At 49.2% G+C, this 20,136-nt stretch overlaps 1 protein-coding gene across 1 annotated transcript in view; it reads right to left on the reverse strand.

Moving 5' to 3' along the window:
* Window positions 1–19,812, reverse strand: part of dnah2 (dynein, axonemal, heavy chain 2) — an 86,221-nt gene extending 66,409 nt beyond the window's left edge. Inside the window, exons 1-16 of the mRNA XM_036547675.1 lie at window positions 19,737–19,812; window positions 18,820–18,988; window positions 18,430–18,503; window positions 16,853–17,023; window positions 16,253–16,481; window positions 14,532–14,642; window positions 13,909–14,147; window positions 12,766–12,957; window positions 9,175–9,332; window positions 6,419–6,506; window positions 5,737–5,942; window positions 4,590–4,719; window positions 3,969–4,151; window positions 2,962–3,176; window positions 1,660–1,806; window positions 614–770 (exon numbers count right to left, since the gene is read on the reverse strand). Of these exons, the coding sequence (XP_036403568.1) occupies window positions 614–770; window positions 1,660–1,806; window positions 2,962–3,176; window positions 3,969–4,151; window positions 4,590–4,719; window positions 5,737–5,942; window positions 6,419–6,506; window positions 9,175–9,332; window positions 12,766–12,957; window positions 13,909–14,147; window positions 14,532–14,642; window positions 16,253–16,481; window positions 16,853–17,023; window positions 18,430–18,503; window positions 18,820–18,970 (2,451 nt within the window). The 5' untranslated portion in view covers window positions 18,971–18,988; window positions 19,737–19,812. The remainder of the gene's footprint in view (window positions 1–613; window positions 771–1,659; window positions 1,807–2,961; window positions 3,177–3,968; window positions 4,152–4,589; window positions 4,720–5,736; window positions 5,943–6,418; window positions 6,507–9,174; window positions 9,333–12,765; window positions 12,958–13,908; window positions 14,148–14,531; window positions 14,643–16,252; window positions 16,482–16,852; window positions 17,024–18,429; window positions 18,504–18,819; window positions 18,989–19,736) is intronic.
* Window positions 19,813–20,136: the final 324 nt, after the last annotated feature.

Below are 20,136 nucleotides of genomic sequence, written 5' to 3' on the forward strand. Positions count from 1 at the left end.
ATTGACTTGTAGCGGGCGTGACTCCGGCACCCAGGAGGCTCCAGCCTGACATCCCTGAGCACAAACGGCGGCGCTCCCTGTCAACACCGAGCTTGTCTGCGGCGAGCTCTGTCTGTGTGTCACTTGTGACCGTTATACACGAATTTCGGCGTGTTCTCTCTTACCGCCATGCGCGTCCCTACCCTGCCAGCCTCCCCTGTCATCCTGTCACTCCGTCCCACGAAACACAGCTGCCGTGCCGCTGTCACAGGGCTTTAACACCGTGCACATGGGTGTGTGTTTTATAATGCACGCGTCGCTTCTGCTGTAGAGGTACATCTGGGTGCATGTGTCACAGCCTCTATGGTGGAAACGCCTCTCAAATGCCTCAAAAGGATGTTTAAAATGCCTCAAAAGGATGTTTAAAACCTGCAAGTGGAAAGCTTGTAAGGAAGCTGTGTAAGGGTTATTCTAATCCCTCTTTATACCTATAATGCCAACAGGGCCTGCCTAATTCTGGCCCCCACCACCCGCACTGCAACAAGCAGAGCAGTGAGGAAGTAATTATTTTCTGAGGTTCAGTGATTCTCCTCCTCAGCGAGGGGACCGCAGAGGCCCTGGCCCCGGCGCTGACCTTGCTGGCATGCAGGCGGCAGTCGGTGATGAAGAAGGTGGAGGCTCCCCTGGAGGACCACAGCAGCTTGGACAGGCCCGGCTGGATCTTCTTGTCCAGGAAGCGGATGCGCTCGCGAAACAGACCCAGCTCCTCGGCGGACAGCGCGCCAATGATCCTGGCGTGGGAAACGGAGACGTTAGACGGCCGTGCTGTCACTGGCATCTCTCGCACACTGGCCCTGTGCCCAGAGCCAGCTCTCAGCTCTGCCATCCATTCAAAGGCATATTTAGAGAAGAAAATATTTACTAACATTGTGCATGCCACTGCTTCAAACAAGGGTTCAGACTACTTCAGCTCAAGCTGTTTAAGGCTATTAACATAACATCACAATGGCTCTGAAATGTCTCATTATCAGTCCATAGTGGAGAGAACAATACACGGCTCTATACTGTTGTCTATCCTGAACTCTGTACTGTAGCCTATTCTGTGAACTCACTGTAGTCTATGTAGTTCTATCAGTGCATTCTAAGGTACAGCTGGTAGTGCAGTCTGGTGTGCTTGACAGAGCGGTCAGCAGCGTGGTCAGCAGTGCGGTCTCAGGCTCAGCTGGCAGAAGAGCGGTCAGCAGTGCGGTGTAAGGTGCGGTCAGCGGCGTGGTCAGCAGTGCGGTGTAAGGTGTGGTCAGCAGTGCGGTCAGCAGCACGGTGTAAGGTGCGGTCAGCAGCGCGGTGTAAAGTGCGGTCAGCAGCGCGGTGTAAGGTGCGGTCAGCAGCACGGTGTAAGGTGCGGTCAGCAGCACGGTGTAAGGTGCGGTCAGCAGCACGGTCAGTAGAGCGGTCAGCAGCGCGGTGTAAGGTGTGGTCAGCAGCGCAGTGTAAGGTGCGGTCAACAGCACGGTGTAAGGTGCGGTCAGCAGCACGGGGTAAGGTGCGGTCAGCAGCACGGTGTAAGGTGCGGTCAGCAGCACGTGTAAGGTGCGGTCAGCAGCACAGTCAGTAGAGCAGTCAGCAGCGCGGTCAGTAGAGCGGTCAGCAGCACGGTCTCAGGCTTGGCGGGCAGCACACCTGTTGTAGTCGCGCACCACCAGCAGCACACTCTCCCTGAGGCTGCGCAGGTCCTCCCTGCGCTGGTACACCTCCAGCACCTGGTGCGGGATCTCCACCGCCAGCCGCTCCCAGTAGCTGATCTCATTGAACATCTTCAGCAGGTTCCTGTGGAGCAGCACAGCCAATCACATCCTCACAGAGAGAGCACAGCCAGTCATATCCTCACAGGAAGAACACAGCCAATCACATCCTCACAGAGAGAGCACAGCCAGTCATATCCTCACAGGAAGAACACAGCCAATCACATCCTCAGAGAGAGAGCACAGCCAGTCACATCCTCACAGGAAGAGCACAGCCAATCACATCCTAACAGAGAGAGCACAGCCAATCACATCCTAACAGAGAGAGCACAGCCAATCACATCCTCACAGAGAGAGCACAGCCAGCCACATCCTCACAGGGAGAGCACAGCCAGTCACATCCTCACAGAGAGAGCACAGCCAGCCAGCATCTCCATCAACACAGGCAGGACCGCAACTGTCTGTGTGTACCTATACCTGTGCATGTATGTGTGAGTATATGTTTGTGGATGTATGTAAATATGTTTGTGTGCGTGTATGTGTGAGTATATGTTTGTGGATGTATGTAAATATGTTTGTGTGCGTGTATGTGTGAGTATATGTTTGTGGATGTATGTAAATATGTTTGTGTGCGTGTATGTGTGAGTATATGTTTGTGGATGTATGTAAATATGTTTGTGTGCGTGTATGTGTGAGTATATGTTTGTGGATGTATGTAAATATGTTTGTGTGCGTGTATGTGTGAGTATATGTTTGTGGATGTATGTAAATATGTTTGTGTGCGTGTATGTGGGTGTGTGACTGTTTAATTGTGTGTGCATGTAGGTGAATGAAAGTATAAAGGTGTGTTGATGTTTGAGTGTGTTCATGTAGGTGAGCTTACGTGTGTGTATGCAGGTGAGTTTATATGTGTGTGTGTGTGTGTGTGTGTGTGTGTGTGTGCGTACGTAGGCATGTGAGTTTATGTGTGTGTGTGAGAGTTTATATATGCGTGCGTATGTGGGCGCGTGTTTATATGTATATAGATTATATGTGTGTGTATGTTTGTATGTATATAGAATATGTGTGTGTGCATCTATATGTATATAGAGTATATTTGTGTGTGCATGTGGGCGCGTGTTTATATGTATATAGATTATATGTGTGTGTATGTTTGTATGTATATAGAATATGTGTGTGTGCATCTATATGTATATAGAGTATATGTGTGTGTATAGGTATATGTGTGTGTGGCTCTGACCTGTCGAAGTTGACGTCCAGCATGCTGGGCCGGTCCTTGCAGCGGATCATGAGCGGCTGCTCCAGCCTCTTCAGGCTGTGCTGGTCCAGGTGCTGACACCACTCGCTGAAGGTTCTGCGCACGCGCTCGTCCAGCGTCTGCAGCAGCTGCGCATACGCCTGCTTCATCTCGTCCCCCTCGGTGGTCTGGACCATGAAGTGGGCGCGCTGTAGCACCTGCAGGGACACCACAGCGGGGGTGAGGGTGTGGGGGGGGGGGGGGGGGGGCTGTGGAATACAGCTCCCAGGACCAGTGCAGTTCAGAGCAGCCAGGCATCTGAACCCCAGTCCTGGAGGTTTATCCCTAGCACTCTCAGAACTGGCGGGGTGAGGGGGTAAACTGGTACAAACAACACAGTGATTACCTGATTTAGTTATTAACTTGCCAGCCTGAGCAACGGCCTGCATAAATGTCTGCCATGGGTTACCAGATGCTACTGTAAATCAGTAACTACACAGTCGTTATACAGGACACTTTTTGGGGTGGAGAAAGGGGGTGGTCTCTGCAGAACTTTTTACTGGTGTGGTCTTAACACACCTTAAGTCTGAGGGTGGAGCCCCCACATCAGAAACGGTCATTAGGTTTTGCATAGTTCACACTTAATCTAAATGACCCCCCGACACCAGAGCAGTGTGTAGCTGTAGGAGCATGTAGCTGTAGCAGTGTGTAGCTGCAGCAGCATGTAGCTGCAGCAGCGTGTAGCTGTAGCAGTGTAGCTGCAGCAGTGTAGCTGTAGCAGCGTGTAGCTGTAGCAGTGTGTAGCTGTAGGAGCGTGTAGCTGTAGCAGTGTAGCTGTAGCAGCGTGTAGCTGTAGCAGTGTAGCTGTAGCAGCGTGTAGCTGTAGGAGCGTGTAGCTGTAGCAGTGTAGCTGTAGCAGCGTGTAGCTGTAGCAGTGTAGCTGTAGCAGCGTGTAGCTGTAGCAGTGTAGCTGTAGCAGCGTGTAGCTGCAGGTGGGGGCTCCAACTCACCTTCATGGGCCTCTGGATGCGCTGGCGCAGGGCCCGGGCCCACAGAGCCTGCCCTGCGTAGCGGGGGATGTGCGCCATCCTCTCCTGCCCCTTGCGGCCCAGCTCTCTGTTCACCAGGTTCACCTCCCTGCTGAAGAGGTTGTACACCTCTGTCGTCTTCAGGGTGATCGTGTGCTTGATGGACTGCCGAGACAGAGGGAGAGAGACACAGAGAAAGAGAGAGAAAGAGAGAGAGAGTGAGAGAGACAGAGAGAGAGGAAGAGAGACAGAGAGAGAAACAAAGGGAGAGAGAAAGAGGAGTAGACAGAGGCAGAGACAGGGACAGAGAGGTGGTGATTCGGTGCTCCCTGTTACAGTCAGTTAGCGTATGCCTGACTGCAGGACGACACACTGCTAAAGCTCAGTCTAACACACAGGCCTCCATGTCTGCAGAGATGTTGGTGTGGCGGGACAGATGCACTGGGACCTCTCTGAGACAGGTGTGTGATACAGATGCCCTGACTTCTCTGTGGCAGTCAGATGTTCAACAAAGACACAGTCAGACCTCCCTAGACAGGTGTGGTTTAGAGACACAGACAGACCTCTCTGGCAGTTAGGTGTGGGTCAGAGACACAGACAGACCTCTCTGGCAGTCAGGTGGTGGAAGACATCGATCAGGTTTATTCCCTCCTCCACGCTTTTGACCGTCTCAAAGGCCGTGCAGATCAGGTTCTGCATCATCACCTCCAGATCTTTCACCCCGGCTCTGAACCTGCACACAAACACACGTATGCACACACACGCATCAGAGACATGCACATATACATGCACACACATACAGTCACACACACACAGAGTCACACACACACACTCCCACAAGCACATACAAACGTGCTATCGCACACACACACACAAACAGACATATATGCACACACAGGCATGCACACACAACTCAAACACACATCCATACAGACATAACCACACACATGCGCACAACAAAAACCTCACAGAACACAGAAACACTAACACACAGTGACGTCGTTATGCTGAATGCGGACTGAGTGATGGAGTGAGCCCCTTTGTGTGCTGTGAAACACCTGCCCCACATGCGAGCTCAGCTGTGTGATCGCGGTATAACACTGCGGCACTGCGACCTCCAGCGACCCCCATCCATCAAGGCCATCACAAACACACAAGTAACACCCCACCGAGACCTCCAGGGGACGCAGGGGGACGCAGGGGGGCACAAGGGGGCACAAGGGGGCACGGGGGACAGAGGGGGACAGAGGGGGACAGAGGGGGACATGGCCACAAGGCCACAGGGTGAGTGAGGGAGTCACTGCTTCACCGTGAGGCCTGGGGCCCTAATGACAGCCCTGGATGCATGGCACTGCTGGGGTTAAAATGAACCTGAATCCTCACTGTCACTCACATTTGCATGCTGCCTTTGATCAGTGCTCTAATGTGATCAGTGAATGTGGTCCAGATCAGCTGTCTGTTGCCACTGCAATCTTCTAAAAACAGGTTAACCGTAATACACTCACTGCCAAACATACCAGCCCTGCTCGCCGTCTAATCAAAGGCTCACTGCATGTGACATGATTACAGGTAACGCTACCTTTGTGTAGCCGAACGGAGACAGAAGAGCTGAGAGACAGATGGACAGATGGACAGACCGAAGAACAAAGGGACAGATGGAAAGACACAGACATACAAACGAATGGACAGACAGGGAGACAGATGGACAGGGGGACAGACAGACAGACAGACGGCCATTGGTTGAACGGACTGGTTGTAATCCGCGTGCCAGGTGGTGTTCTTCACGTCCAGAATGCCCTTGCCCACTCTGCTGAGCGTCTGCAGGCTCTTCTCGAAGGTGGCCTCCATCTCCAGCAGGCTGCGGGTCAGCTCCTCCCCCTGCCGCCCCGCGAAACAGGGCAGGGGCGTCTTGTCCCCCTCCAGCCGCCGGGCAAAGTGTTCCTGGCAGTCACACACCTGAGGGAGCGCGGCCGAACACAGCGCAGCAACACAGAGAAAGCGTTCAGCCAGCCGAAAGCTGTGAGGCGTAGTGTTAAGGAGCAGGACCTGTAACCCTAAGGCCGCCGGTTCAACTCCCTGCTCAGGCAATGCTGTTGTACCATTTGGGCAAGGTACTTAACCTCAACTGCCTCAGTACATATCCAGCTGTATGAATTAATAACATGTAAACACTGTAGCTTATGTAAGTTACTCTGGATAAGAGTGTCTGCTAAGCAACTATTACATTTACTATAACATTTATTCATTTAGCAGACTTACAAGTGAACACAAACCAACAATATTAGTTAATGATATTAGAAGTGCTGCATGACCAGGTTTCAATGGTTGCCCAGACAAGGTACAAGCTAGACTAAACTATATGTAACTGTAGATGAAAGCAGTTAACTGAAGAATGCAGTGGATCGAGCTCTCTGTGCCAGAGGAAAGCCCACCTCCAGCAGGTCTTCACATCTCTGAATGAAGGCGTCCACCAGGGCGAAGATACTGGTGGGGTCCAGCACCCAGCCTTCAGTCGAGTACCTGCCCAAACCCACCGAACAGTTAGGATACGGCCCTGTATGGCTCAGCATTCAGACAGGCCACTGAAAGCATGGCCTCTCCAGACCACGTCTTTCCATGTTCTCAAATTTACATCATGAGTGTGCTCAGGCAGTAATGCTTTTAAACTCCGCTTTCATGTCCAACATGATCATAGACATGCCGTAATTCAGTCCTGCACTTTTCTTACTTGATTACTTGTCCATAACCCAAGGGAATGAATTGGCGACAGAATATTTCGGCATTTGGCCTGTCAGGTATAGCTCCGTTTTTAGAGGAGCTAATTAAGGCTATTTGCGTCGCTCCAAAGAGTCGGGATGAAAAGCATCATGTCTGTGAGCAGGAGCACCCGTGACCTGTGACAGACTGCTACCCCAGGAGAGATCTAATCACAGACATTAGAAGGTTTGCTGTAGTCATGCCTGGAAAATTTTGCGGTTTTGTAGGGACACGGTCATGCATTTTACAAATTTAAGTACGAGCAAATTAGACTTACATTCCATATTTACTCAATAGGCTTACATACCATATCTACTTAATCAGGTTACTGACACTGCACGCACACTACGATAAAACACATTTTATTCTTCAAGTAACTATAAAGGAAGAATATGGTAATAATTTTGAAAACGTCATTTTCAGCTCAAACCTATCAAAAATATGAACTGTAATTACAAACTGGATTTGAATAAATAAAACTATGTAACATTATGATGAACATAGCATTCTGCTCATTTTGTCAACAGCACCAACAATAATATTTACAATGACATATAGCACCATAAAATGTGGTGCATAAATCAACAGATCTATCACTAATTTAAAGTTCCTCATATACATGGTGTGAACTGAAGCCAAAGCAGTAATGTTTTGCGATCGTTTTAATTAGAAAATGACAAATGAATAACTTTACTTATAATAACACAACCTGTCAGGCTAACGGGGAAGTCGTACGCGGGTAAGAAGAGGTTAAACATCAGAGCAGAGAACGTGATCTTTGGCTCTTTGCTTCTTCTGAAGGCACTGGCTGGGAAATCTAACGTCATTAACCGTAATTAAATAACAGCTGGGCAGACAGAGATAGAGCGAAGGGGAGATGGAAGGGAGAGAGAGGGTGACAGAGAAAGAGAGAGAGAAGGGGGAGAAAGAAAGGCAGAGAGAGAAGGAGAGGGGACGAGGGAGAGAGAAAGGCAGAGGAGAGAAGGAGAGGCCACCGAGAGAGCAGCACAGAGGGAGGGCAGGTGGTGGCCAGGCCTCATTAATCACAGAGCTGCTCATTCGGCCGCGCACTGCAGCCACACTCACTTGTTTAAGACGTTACCCGGGCGATATCGACTGACCCCCCGGGGTCACTCCGACCAAATAAACTGCGCTCTCTCTCTCTCTCACCACGCACTCGGGATCGGGCAGGGTCAGCGCCAACGCCACATCAAACAGCCAGAAACAACGAGTCCTTAATTAAGGGCTACCCCTGCTGGTACTCGGGAGACAGGCCTTTGATTGGCAATTCATTAATCTCATGTCTTACATTAGCACTTGGTTTTTTTAAAAATGCTCAGAAAAGAATCATCTCCCACGGTATCACTTTAGCAAACAAACTTCTTATCAGAGAAGGTTGCTGACGATCTTATTTTTGTTCATACCCTGACGCAGTCGTTCTAATAATGACTCTGTGGGCGTGATAAAGAAGCGTGGTAAAATATTTAAACGTGTCTCTGTGCAAAACCGTGCGTCTGCCACAGCCAAGGCAGATGCTCTGATCATAATCAGATTTTCTAATCTGTAATACTGGCTGTTTTTGGCTGCCCCATGACTGAACCCTGAGAGGAACACAATATTAGGGCGAGGTGGAGAGCAGAGTCTCTGGATGGTGGACAGGGGGTGGGGGGTGAGAGAACTGGTTTTGGAAGGAGTTTGGTGGTGGTAGGCTTAGCGCGCTCTCCTAACCCCAGCATTGACTGAGCTAACCGCTCCCTTAATTGGGTCGATTCTGGGTCGATCCGTGCTGGTGGACATGGGTGTGTGAGGAAAGTGGAAGTCATTCAGCCACAGAGCTGCTCACCACAGCTGAGGCCTTGAGGCTCTGAGAACAATCAAACCTTGGCATAATTAAGTGTGTGTGAGTGTGTGTGTGTGTGTGTGCATGCATGTGGGACTGAGCGTGTGTGTGTGTGTGTGTGTGCGCATGTGGGACTGCGCATGTGTGTGTGTGTGTGTGTGTGTGGGACTGCATGTGTGTGTATATGTGTGTATGTGTGTGTTTATGCAAGACTGTGTGTGTGTGTGTGTGTGTGTGTGTGTGTGTGTGTGTGTGTGTGTGTGTGCGTGTGAGACTGAGCGTGTGTGTGTGTGTGTGTGTGCGTGTGAGACTGAGCGTGTGTGTGTGTGCGTGTGTGTGTGTGTGCATGCATGTGGGCATTTCCTGACAAATACTGGGTTGCAATCTGAGAGGGAAACAAAGAAATTTCACTGTAACTGTACTGGACCAAAGGGAGACTGTACAAGGGTGAGTCACCACCACTTCCCTGTGGCGTTTCAGCTTTTTCCCTGAATGTGTGAAACGTGGGGAGGGGAGGGGCAGAGGCACTGCCGGACGTTCAGGTGCTGCCCGCAGAGGGAGGCCCCGGCCAGGGGCAGGAGGCGGCCGTACTTGTGGTGCAGCTGAGAGGTGTGCAGGTACTTCTCCTTCCAGGTCAGGCAGCACTGGATGCACTCGTTGAGGGTCTGCTTGCTGGACACCACATAGCCCTCGAAGATCCGGTCCAGCGAGATCTCCCGGCAGCACAGGCGAATAATCTCATTGCTCAGCTGTGAGAAAACACACACACACACACACACACGGACAAACACAAACACACACACACACACACGGACAAATGCAAACACACACACACGGACAAACGCAAACACACACACACACACACACACACATACACACACGGACAAACGCAAACACACACAAACACACACACACACACACACACAGACACACACACACGGACAAACGTAAACACACACACACACAGACAAATGCAAACACACACACACACACACATACACACACGGACAAACGCAAACACACACACACACACACACACACACGGACAAACACAAACACACACACACACACACACACACATACACGGACAAACACAAACACACACACACACACACAAGCACACACACACACACACACACACACACACACACACACACAGACAAATGCAAACACACACACAGACGAACACAAACACACAAACGCACACGCGCACACACACACACACGCGCGGACAAACACACACATACACACACACACACACACACACACACACACTCAGACAAACACACACACACACACGCGCAGACAAACACACACACACACACACACGGACAAACACACACACACACACACACACGCGGACAAACACACACACAAAGACACACAGACAGAGAGAAACACGCGCACACACAGACACACACACACCAGACAGCAGACGCTGTTAGTGTAATCACTGTGCTTTGTTTTGACAGATGCCATTATTCAGGATGACTTCATATATTCCACAGAGTGTAATCAGAAATGAGCGCTACTTCCACAGACTCTCTCCACGGAAAAGCCAATGAGCTAAAGTTTCAAGAAATGTTGCATTTTAGCATTTCACACATATGTCCACAAAAAGACAGGGAGCTGCAGAGACAGATCAAACCTTCATTATTTTTTTTGCCAGAGGGAGCACATGACTCCATGTTAGCTCACAATATTTGCAATCAAACATCAAATCTCCATAAACAAAGGCAGCTCCGCATGTTCCCCAACACTGGAGCATTGACTCCTACATAATGTGGACGGTGTCGGCGTAATGAACTCGTTTGCGGGGGAGGCGCGTGCTTGAGCGGGCGTGTAAGTGGAACGGAATGACACGCTGTCAGGAGTCCCGGCTCTGACAGAACCCCGGCGCACTCTCGTTTCTCCAAACCTTTTCATGTAAAAGGTTAGAGCAATCAACCCCGCCGGCTAATGGCTCAATGAATAAGCGGCGGCGGAGAGCAGGGTGCGTAGGGGGCGCTCTGGAGTGGTGCATTGTGGGAGAGACACAGCTGAGCCCAGGTGAAAGGCCCACTGATGAGACCCATTCAGCCCAACTTCGGGAAGACAAAGAGCCAAGATGGGGAGAGAAGACGGTAAAAAACGCACATGCAATTAAGAGCGAGGTGTAGCTTAACACGGAGTAAAGAGCAAAATTCTCCGTATTTCTTTGATTATTAACTGAAAGCCAGACAAAGAGGCTCCCCTCCTTAGCACTGTGATTTTGAGAGAAAAACGCTTCACGCTCTCATTACACAGCAAGACAAAAATCAGTTTTTTTAATCAAGACAAAACAGAGGGAAGAAACAGAATTGATATGTAAATGCTAAAAAACCCCCATTAACACTAAAGGTTGGGAACAGTGCAGCGTTAAAACAACTTAAGAGTTAAGACTGATTTTGTTTCTTAAAATACGGAAATAAATAAATAAGTGGTGCAGACAGCATATGTCCCTGAAAGGTAGCGTATTCTCCAGAGAGCCGGCAGCTCTTTCATAATCAGCTGCCTTCCTGAGCCGCCACAGATCCTCATCCACACCTCTGTCACATGCAGTGGAGGGAAACACATCTTGTTTCTGCAGCAGAATCTAACAGTGACTTTCTCCTCCTTTTCCTTGTAAAAACTAATGGAAAAGGAAAAAAAAAACAAGCACAGACTCCGGCCTGAGAAACACAGCAGATGGAGCTGTGCAGTCGAGATGAGAGGGAAGGTGCGGGAGAGGGCACAGGAGAGCCCTGTGTGCATCAAATACCTCAAATAAACCAGCACATAGAGAGGCAGATGAGGATGATGATGATGATGATGATGATGAAGATGGGGAGGAGGACGATGAGGATGAGGAGGAGGAGGAGGAGGAGCAGGAGGAGGAGGAGGAGGATGGAAGATGGCAGTGATGATGATTACAATAATGGAAATAAAAGCAACAACATCAACTGTTATTCCTGAAAAAATTACACCAGCTGTTTGCTTTGAACAGACCAGTGCGCCAGTGCAAGCCTGTGGCTTTCAACGCTCCGTGATTAGGAAATCACATTAAAGCAGACATTAGATTTTCCAGAGCAGAAACAGGCTCCAGAAATGCAGAAATGGAGTGGAGAGGAGAGGTTAACACGGGCAGGGCCCATGCCAACCAAATGACCTCCGATAAGGAATTATTATCCATGTTTTACAGCGGAAAGAGAATTGTGAAGTGTAGTTATGCCTGAGCTCTCTGAGTGCAGCAGGGCCTGTGAAAATAAATAGGGTTTTATGCCACAGGAGGGAGGAACCCTCTGGACCATGAGGACTGTAAAAACGCACTGAGAGTGCTGCAGAAATAGCCTGCCTCTCTCCACTCTGCGTCGAATAAAAAGCTGCCACTGAATGTGATACCACACTAGGGACTACCCTGCAAATAACATCAAAAACAGCACGCCTCGGCAGGCAGGTCCAGGACCCAAATCCAGGCCACTGCTGGCGGAAGGTCCTGAGGCCTCTCTCAGCTTTTGGCTTTTTAAGTGCCCTCTGAGCGCAATCCCACCCAGCGATGGCACGGCGCGGCCTGGCTGCCAAACGGACTTTCCTTTCACAAAAAGACACAAAGCAAACAAACGGTACAAACAAAACGTGGATCTGAATAGATACTGTGGAATCATACACGCACAAAATCGGCCCCGGTCCCCGAGGTGTCGGGGGGCGGGGCGTGGGGTGCGTGCTTTACAACAGTGCTGCTTTTTTCCCCATATTAACCAATGATCTGCTTGAGATGAAACTCTTGGTACTGGGCTCCTGTGAGCATCCGAGGACACAGAGAAACCTACGCTGCGAGCTGTGAGCTGAGAGCCGCAGACACACGAACCTGAAGAAACAATTAAACGGGACTCTCTCCATGCGTTTGCCGCTACCTTGAAGTGTCATCAAAGGAGGAGCAGAATGATGTCTCTTCGAAAGAGGAAAAAATGAAACAGAGGGAAATACAGCGGGGTTGAAGCAATTCCGCTGTCGCAGGGTCAAAATGTAATTAGTCAAGGTTAAACGCTTTCCTTTTTGCTCTTGAGTAACTGGAGATTGAAATAAAGCCCCGCAGGAGTATAAAGCTAGTGGCCCTCTGATACAGAGATGCAGAAGCGTGGAAGGGTGGGCGAGCAGGACGCCCGGGACTGCGTTTCTCCATACCTTGCGGAAGAGAGCGACCAGCCTCTCGCGGGTGTTGTAGTACTTGGAGTTGATCCAGATGAAGCGCACCAGGTTGAGCAGGTGGACCATTTTGGGTGCCACCTCCCGGGGCTTGAGGCAAGCGATCTCCTCACACGGCTCCCGCAGCAGGGACAGGAAAGTCAGGTTGGACTGGGCCTGCAGGGAGCCATCCTGCATACAGGCATAGAAAGGAGTGTACACTCAGACACAGAGGGTAGTGTACACTCAGACACAGAGGGTAGTGTACACTCAGGCACAGAGGGTAGTGTATACTCAGACACAGAGTAGTGTACACTCAGACACAGAGGGTAGTGTACACTCAGACACAGAGTAGTGTACACTCAGACACAAAGGGTAGTGTACATTCAGACACAGAGAGTAGTGTACACTCAGACACAGAGGGTAGTGTACACTCAGACACAGAGGGTAGTGTACACTCAGACACAGAGGGTAGTGTACACTCAGACACAGAGGGTAGTGTACATTCAGACACGGAGGGTAGTGTACACTCAGACACAGAGGGTAGTGTACATTCAGACACGGAGGGTAGTGTACACTCAGACACAGAGGGTAGTGTACACTCAGACACAGAGTAGTGTACACTCAGGCACAGAGGGTAGTGTATACTCAGACACAGAGTAGTGTACACTCAGACACAGAGGGTAGTGTACACTCAGACACAGAGGGTAGTGTACACTCAGACACAGAGGGTAGTGTACATTCAGACAGAGGGTAGTGTACACGCAGACACAGAGGGTAGTGTACACTCAGACACAGAGGGTAGTGTACACTCAGACACAGAGGGTAGTGTACACGCAGACACAGAGGGTAGTGTACATTCAGACACGGAGGGTAGTGTACACTCAGACACAGAGTAGTGTACACTCAGACACAGAGAGTAATGTTCACTCAGACACAGAGAGCAGTGTACACTCAGACACAGAGAAGTGAGCAGTTAAACACAAACACCAACACTAAAAGAAATACAGTTCATACAGTTATGCACACTCAGGCACAAACATACAGCTGCACATGCATGATAGTGAAGTGTATGTGTCCCCTGTTTAATGACCTATGACCCCGCAGTGGCGCAGAGACACAGTCCTGCCTCCCGTGCTGCACCTGGATGCACTTGGTGAGCTTGCAGAAGGCCGGGACGTAGGTGGACTTGCAGAGCTGTAGGATGGCCTGCACGTGGCCCACACACGGCTTCTCCAGCTGGTGGCTGATGCCCATGAGATTCAAGCAGCGGCTCTTCCAGAAGGCCATCTCCTCCAGGGGCCCCGAGCTCTCGCCCATATCCAGCGTCTCCTGGGCGTTCAGCACCTCCTTAATCTGCCGCGTCCAGTGGATCATCACCACTGGGAGCACACAGGGAGAGAGGGGGGGAGAGAGAGAGAGAGAGTACATGCTAAATGTGCCTCTCCAGTTTCCACCCCAGCCACCTATAAGATACAGCTTGGTTACACTGTACCCCTTCTCAGCAAAATGTCAGGAACTGTAGGAAAGTAATACAGTACCAAATTACAGACTACCTTGTTCTTTTTTTATGAATCATTGAATGGTGTAAGAATCAAACACAGTGTATTAGCAAATAACTTACACCTTTAACGCATGATTCTTACACAGGACCTCATACTGTATCAGTAGCACATCAGTATGGGCAGTGGGTGGGCTATGGCTTACTGTAGGATCACAGTATGACTACAGCGTAACACTACCAGTGTACATGAAAGGGTTCTTACTCTCCATCCTCTGCACCAGCTCCTTGTCCTTGGCAGCCACTTCACGGCTGAACTGCAGCGCTTCCATGGGAATGTATAGTACTGTTTGCCCCTCCAGCTTGAACCTGGTATCTGAAAACCATCGCCACATCATACCCATATCACCATCACACTGCATCACGGAGCTACTTATGAGCTGAGAACTGAGAAACAGTTATCCGTGTGTGTGTGTGTGTGTGTGATTTCCCTGAATTAGCAGTCCCAAATGAGATAGATATACCAGGTAACCTCAAGCAGCTCTGCTTATGTGTACGCTGACAGTGTCAGAGCTCGCAAGCTTAAAGCCCATTTTCCTAACCACTGAACTATACCCCTCACACAGGGAACAGAGAAACTGCTACTTCACACTTCACACAAAAGCTGCCAAGACAGTGGCAACACACACTGGCCCCATCTACACCAAACAAAGCAGGAAAGAGAAGCCTTTTTACATTACACCGGGGAAAGGTTACACAGTTATAACAAAACCCATGTAATGCTTTTGCACACAGTACAAGGCCGAAAATGTAAACAACCTGAGTGGGGAATGACACAAATGACAGCAAACAACTAGGAAAATTTATGTTCAAAATCATAATAAATGGCAGCATTTTCTGACCTTCCAGACTAAGACAAATGCAGGCAAACCAGCGTAAAATTGCTGTGAATGAAATGCTTGTAAAATGTGGCCATTGGATTTAGCCCTCCTTCACATCAAAGCAGTGGCCGCTATCATCCTCAGCATCTCTCTCACTTCCTCGAATCTGAGTTCAATGACTTCCTCTCATCTGGTCACCTCAAACTGTTCTTAACTCTTGACTAAGATGATTGCAGTCAAAGGTGGATATAAAAGATAATAAAAACCCATGAAAGAAAATCCTTGAATGAAAGCTGTCTAAAATAAAACGAGGGAGCGTGAGAACACTAGGGCACAATGAGAGGCAGAGGGGTGGATAAAAGGAGAAAAAGAAGAAAGGCCACCGCATCAGTGAAACCAGGGATACGCTGCTTCACTTGGTTACACTGTTTTAGGTGGGTTACCAGCCCAGAAAAAAATGTACTGCTACAGAGAGACACGACTATGGAATCAGCATTTAAGTGGGCAAAAAAGGACGAGTGGAAGGGAATCATGGAACAGAGACTGGGAAAATTAACGAAAGAACTGAGCGATCACCCAAAGGGAAAATGTGTGTGTGCGCGCATGTGTGATTCTGAATAATGTGTGTGTGTGTGTGTGTATGTGTATGTGTTTGTGTATGGTGTGTGCACATGTATGATTATTACTAGTGTGTGTGTGTGTGTGTATGGTGTGTGCACATGTATGATTATTACTTGTGTGTGTGTGTGTGTGTGTGTGTGTGTGTGTGTGTGTGTGTGTGTGTGTGTGTTGTGTGTAAGTGTGGGGTGTGTGTGTGTGTGTGTGCGTGTCTGTGCATGTGGTGTATGCACATGTGTGGTTCTTAGTAAAATGTGTGTGTGTGTGTGAGTGTGTGTGGTGTGCGTGTGTGTGTGAGTGTGTGTGTGTGTGTGTGTGTGTGTAGTGTGTGTAAGTGTGGAGTATGTGTGCGTGTGTGCATGTGGTGTATGCACATGTGTGGTTCTTAGTAAAATGTGTGTGTGTGTGAGTGTTTGTGGTGTGTGTAAGTGTGTGATTGTGAACTACAGGCATGTGGAGGAGCCCAGCAGAGGGCGCTGTGGGAGACCTGTGAGGTTGGTGAGGAAGCGATGCAGGTGGGCAGAGTAGTTGTTCTTGATGCTTTCGGGCCAGGCGGTGCTGAGGGTGACCAGGGGCACATGCACCCCGTTCATGAGCCGCAGCAGCCCCTCGATGGCCCCGCCCCGCACCGTGCCGAACTGCACCGAGCTCTCAAAGTTCTCCGCCATGATGAAGGCCTCCTCCGCCCGGATGAAGTAGGCCAGCTGCTCCACCAGCTGCAGGGCCGAGACGGAAAGAGAGGCAAAGAGAGAGAAGGAGAAGGTAGGAGAGGGAGAGACGCAGAGAGGCATGAACCCTGAGGACCGATGGGGGGGACCCCTCTGGCATTCGAGACAAAGCACTATATCTTGAGGAAAATGAGGAGGGAAAAAGCATGCAGTGTTGGAAAGGGCTTTGCGAGTCCCTGCATCACCAGTAAAACGGAACTCCTGCTGCGAGCTCCAGAGCAGGCTATTCAGCTGCAATGCTTATGAAAACTACAGTGCATTTATATTTATTACTTGACAGTGCTGTAATGCATGTGCCCTAAAATAGCTTGCTTCTCTGCCTCATTACCGGGAGGAGAGTGAGCACACCAGGGCTGTACCTCTGCTGGCATACTGAAGAGCGTCCGCAGCCCAGTCAAGGGGTCCAGGTACACAATCAGCGTGCGGATTGATGTCACTCCGATGAAGGTGTCCAGGGCCTGGTCATTCTCCTCTGTCCAGGACTCCTCCGTCACACCACTCAGAGCCACACGCTTCTTAAACAGTGGTCTCTTTGATGGGGAGATGGGCAGACAGGACAGCATTGCAAAAACAAACCCCATTGTTGTCATGGCGCCACAGCTTTGAAATTAACCTGCTAGTCATTACTCTTTAGAATCTTAGGTGAGAATTGTCTTAGCCTGTGCACGATGCGTAGGAATTGTAAGCTGAGTTTGGCTTATACACTATATTCCCGTCTCCGTTTTGCACAGGCAAACGGCAGGTGAACAGGGACAATGCTGCCACCCCCCGCCGGCTAAACAACATTTTCGAGGTGAAGCGCTGCAGGGGTGTGGGTCACTCAATGCAAAGGCCACTTCTCTGTTAGCAGCTGAGAACATGCTAATTAATTCAATTACCTGCATTCCGCAAGGACAGAGAAGGTTCACCCGCCTGTCAGCTCTGAAATGATATTCCGATCTTTTTGTCCAAGTTCTCCTTCTTTCCTTGGCTGTCTGAGCCGAGCCGTCTCGGCACAGAAGTTATTACCGCAGCCCGACTGAAACACTTCAGCTCATCAGTAGCGGTTCCTGGGTGCTAATCTCAGAGACGGCTCAGTTCCATCTCTCTGCCGGATGCTGCTAAGATCCCACACCCACTTCAACATTTATTTTACTCTGGATCCGTGCGAGGAAACTCTAGCCCTGATCAGCCCAGAGGCCCTGCTCTTTACTGTATCTCCTGCCTGCTTCCTCTGCTTCAGCTGCCAATAACTGATAATACTGTGCATCATGTGCATGTTGTAGCTCAGTTTCTTTGTTTCTTAAACCTAGCATGTTGCTACCAAAATAAATAAAGCAAATCCTCCCTGAAAGTTTGTGTCTGGTTGCCACCAGGGGACAGAGGAAAAAATGTGCAGCTGTTTCTTCATTTGGGGGTGATTTCTTTGTTCTCTGATATGCAAATGTTTCATTATGAGATATTTTACTGAAACTGGAAGGTGTTCCATTACAACTTTGTTTCCTTTTCCATCTTTCTGCCCTGCATAAAACACAAATTGATCACAACTCACTGATTCGATTACTAACACCCTGAGCGTCTACCTCCCTGCTGCCAAAGCATAATCGCTGTTTCTTCGAGTTACGCCCAGTATGACAAGAATGGTTATGAAATTCACTCTGTGAGGTGCTCTGTGACACCTCCTTTGTTAAGAATGCTATATCAAATAACATTTAACTGACTGACTGATTGATTGATTCAGCAAGTGCAGTGCAGACCAGAGGGTTTCATAATGTGTAATTTACAGTTCAGCTTGGTGTTCACCTCTGTTCTTGGAGCTATTACACCATAATTTCCCTGTGGGAGTTATAACGATTTTATTATCTATGATTACAAAAGGGGGACCGTGCAGGTTCAACTTGTACAGCTGATTTTATGGTAAATTAGTGAGCACTCAGGGAATTCAGGTATACTGTACCAGTTCCTTGTACTGTAAGCTCTTGTCCACCTCCTCAGGTATGTCCACCTGGACGGTCACCTCCGGGACCTCTGCTACACAGACAGCAATAGCAGAGGCCTTGTGTTAACCTACCACGCAAGCTCTAAGCAATACTAATGAAAAGATAAGTGCTGTGTGCTTGGCCGGCACTGAATTTTCTGCATCATTAATTTACCCCTACACCGGCACCGAAAGAATAAGAACCTAATTTTCAAAAGGGAAATAACAATTGGAATTTGATTTGATTACATTCTGTTGATGACAAAATCAAGCTTAGCTATGCCCTCCACTTCAGACTGTGTGAAGCACAGGCCCTGCGCTGCGGAGCCGGTGTTACGGAACCGCACTCGGTACCTGCGCCTCCCTCACCTGCGGGCTGAACCTCCTGTGAGTCCGGCGGGGGTTTGATCACATCCGGGGTGGTGCGGTGGGCCTTGTGGTGCCGCCGTTTCCCCGAGCCTGAGTGCTTGGATTTAGCCGAGGATGAGCGTTTGGCATGAGGGGTCGCTGGGTCTGCCATGGCGCCCCCTTACGCTCGCTGTGAACGACCACACAGAGCAGCGCGTAAGCTGTGACCACCGGCAGCTGGCCCTTCCCTGGGTAAAACCCCAAACTCCTGCACCTGCCGGGGGTCAGCTGCATTAAATATCTGCATCTGAGGTCAGACTTCTAATCCTCTCCATAGGCTTGAGGTGACAATCAAGTCTGGTTGGAAAAATGTGTAGGCAACCATATGAAATTGCACAAGACAGACCTCTAAGTAAGGTATGTCTGATTTTTTTCCAATCAGAGATTTATTTATTGATATATGATGCCACGTCTAGGTCCTCCCTCACTTGTCAGTTACCCCACCATCTTTCACTTACTAAACCTTCAACAGCAGTGTAGCATAGTAGTTAAGGAGTAGGACTTGTAACCAAAAGGTTGCTGGTTCAATCCCTGCTGGGACACTGCTGCTGTACCCTTGGGCAAGGTACTTAACCCACAATAGCCTCAGTAAATATCCAGCTGTACAAATGGATAGCATTGTAAAGAATTGTAACCTATGTAAGTTGCTTTGGATAAAAGTGTCTGCCAAATGAATAAATGTAAACTCTTGTTATCAATTTCTGGGAGAAAGGCCTGTAGCTGAAATAATTTCCTATGGCAAAATTCACTTGACTTGAGACCCTAACCGGCCGTTTAACTAGTTGTCACTAGCTACCAAACTACATTCAGTTGGTGGATGTCTGGTTGTACAGCATTAACTAACCCACTGAATCAATTTCTTAAGCCGTTTTACTTACCAAAGACGTCGGAAACCGAGGCTGACACTGAATTAACTTGCTAGCTACGGAGACTAGCTAGCCTGTCGCCTTTTCAACTGGAAAAACGAAAAATTCTCGGCAATTTAGCCACCGTTTTCAACTTGCTAGCTAGCTATTTAGCCATTTGAAGGCAGCAATCAATCGTGTACTTACTAAAATGTAGCTAGCTAGCAAGTCAACTAGTAGTTAACCCCGGCAAAGCTAACTAGCTACAGTAACATTTTACTGTTGGGTAGCCAAGTGTTAGTCAGTGAGACATAATGTTAGCTGTCTAAGGAAAATGTTTCATTCAATTGGCAGAAGACACCTTTCTGTCGGAGTGAAGAGCTACCTACGCGGTTAACTTTTCAGCTAGAAGTTCCTTGGCTATCGAGCTTTC

Source organism: Megalops cyprinoides, chromosome 16 (genome assembly GCF_013368585.1).
Source record: "Megalops cyprinoides isolate fMegCyp1 chromosome 16, fMegCyp1.pri, whole genome shotgun sequence".
Lineage (NCBI taxonomy): Eukaryota > Metazoa > Chordata > Actinopteri > Elopiformes > Megalopidae > Megalops > Megalops cyprinoides.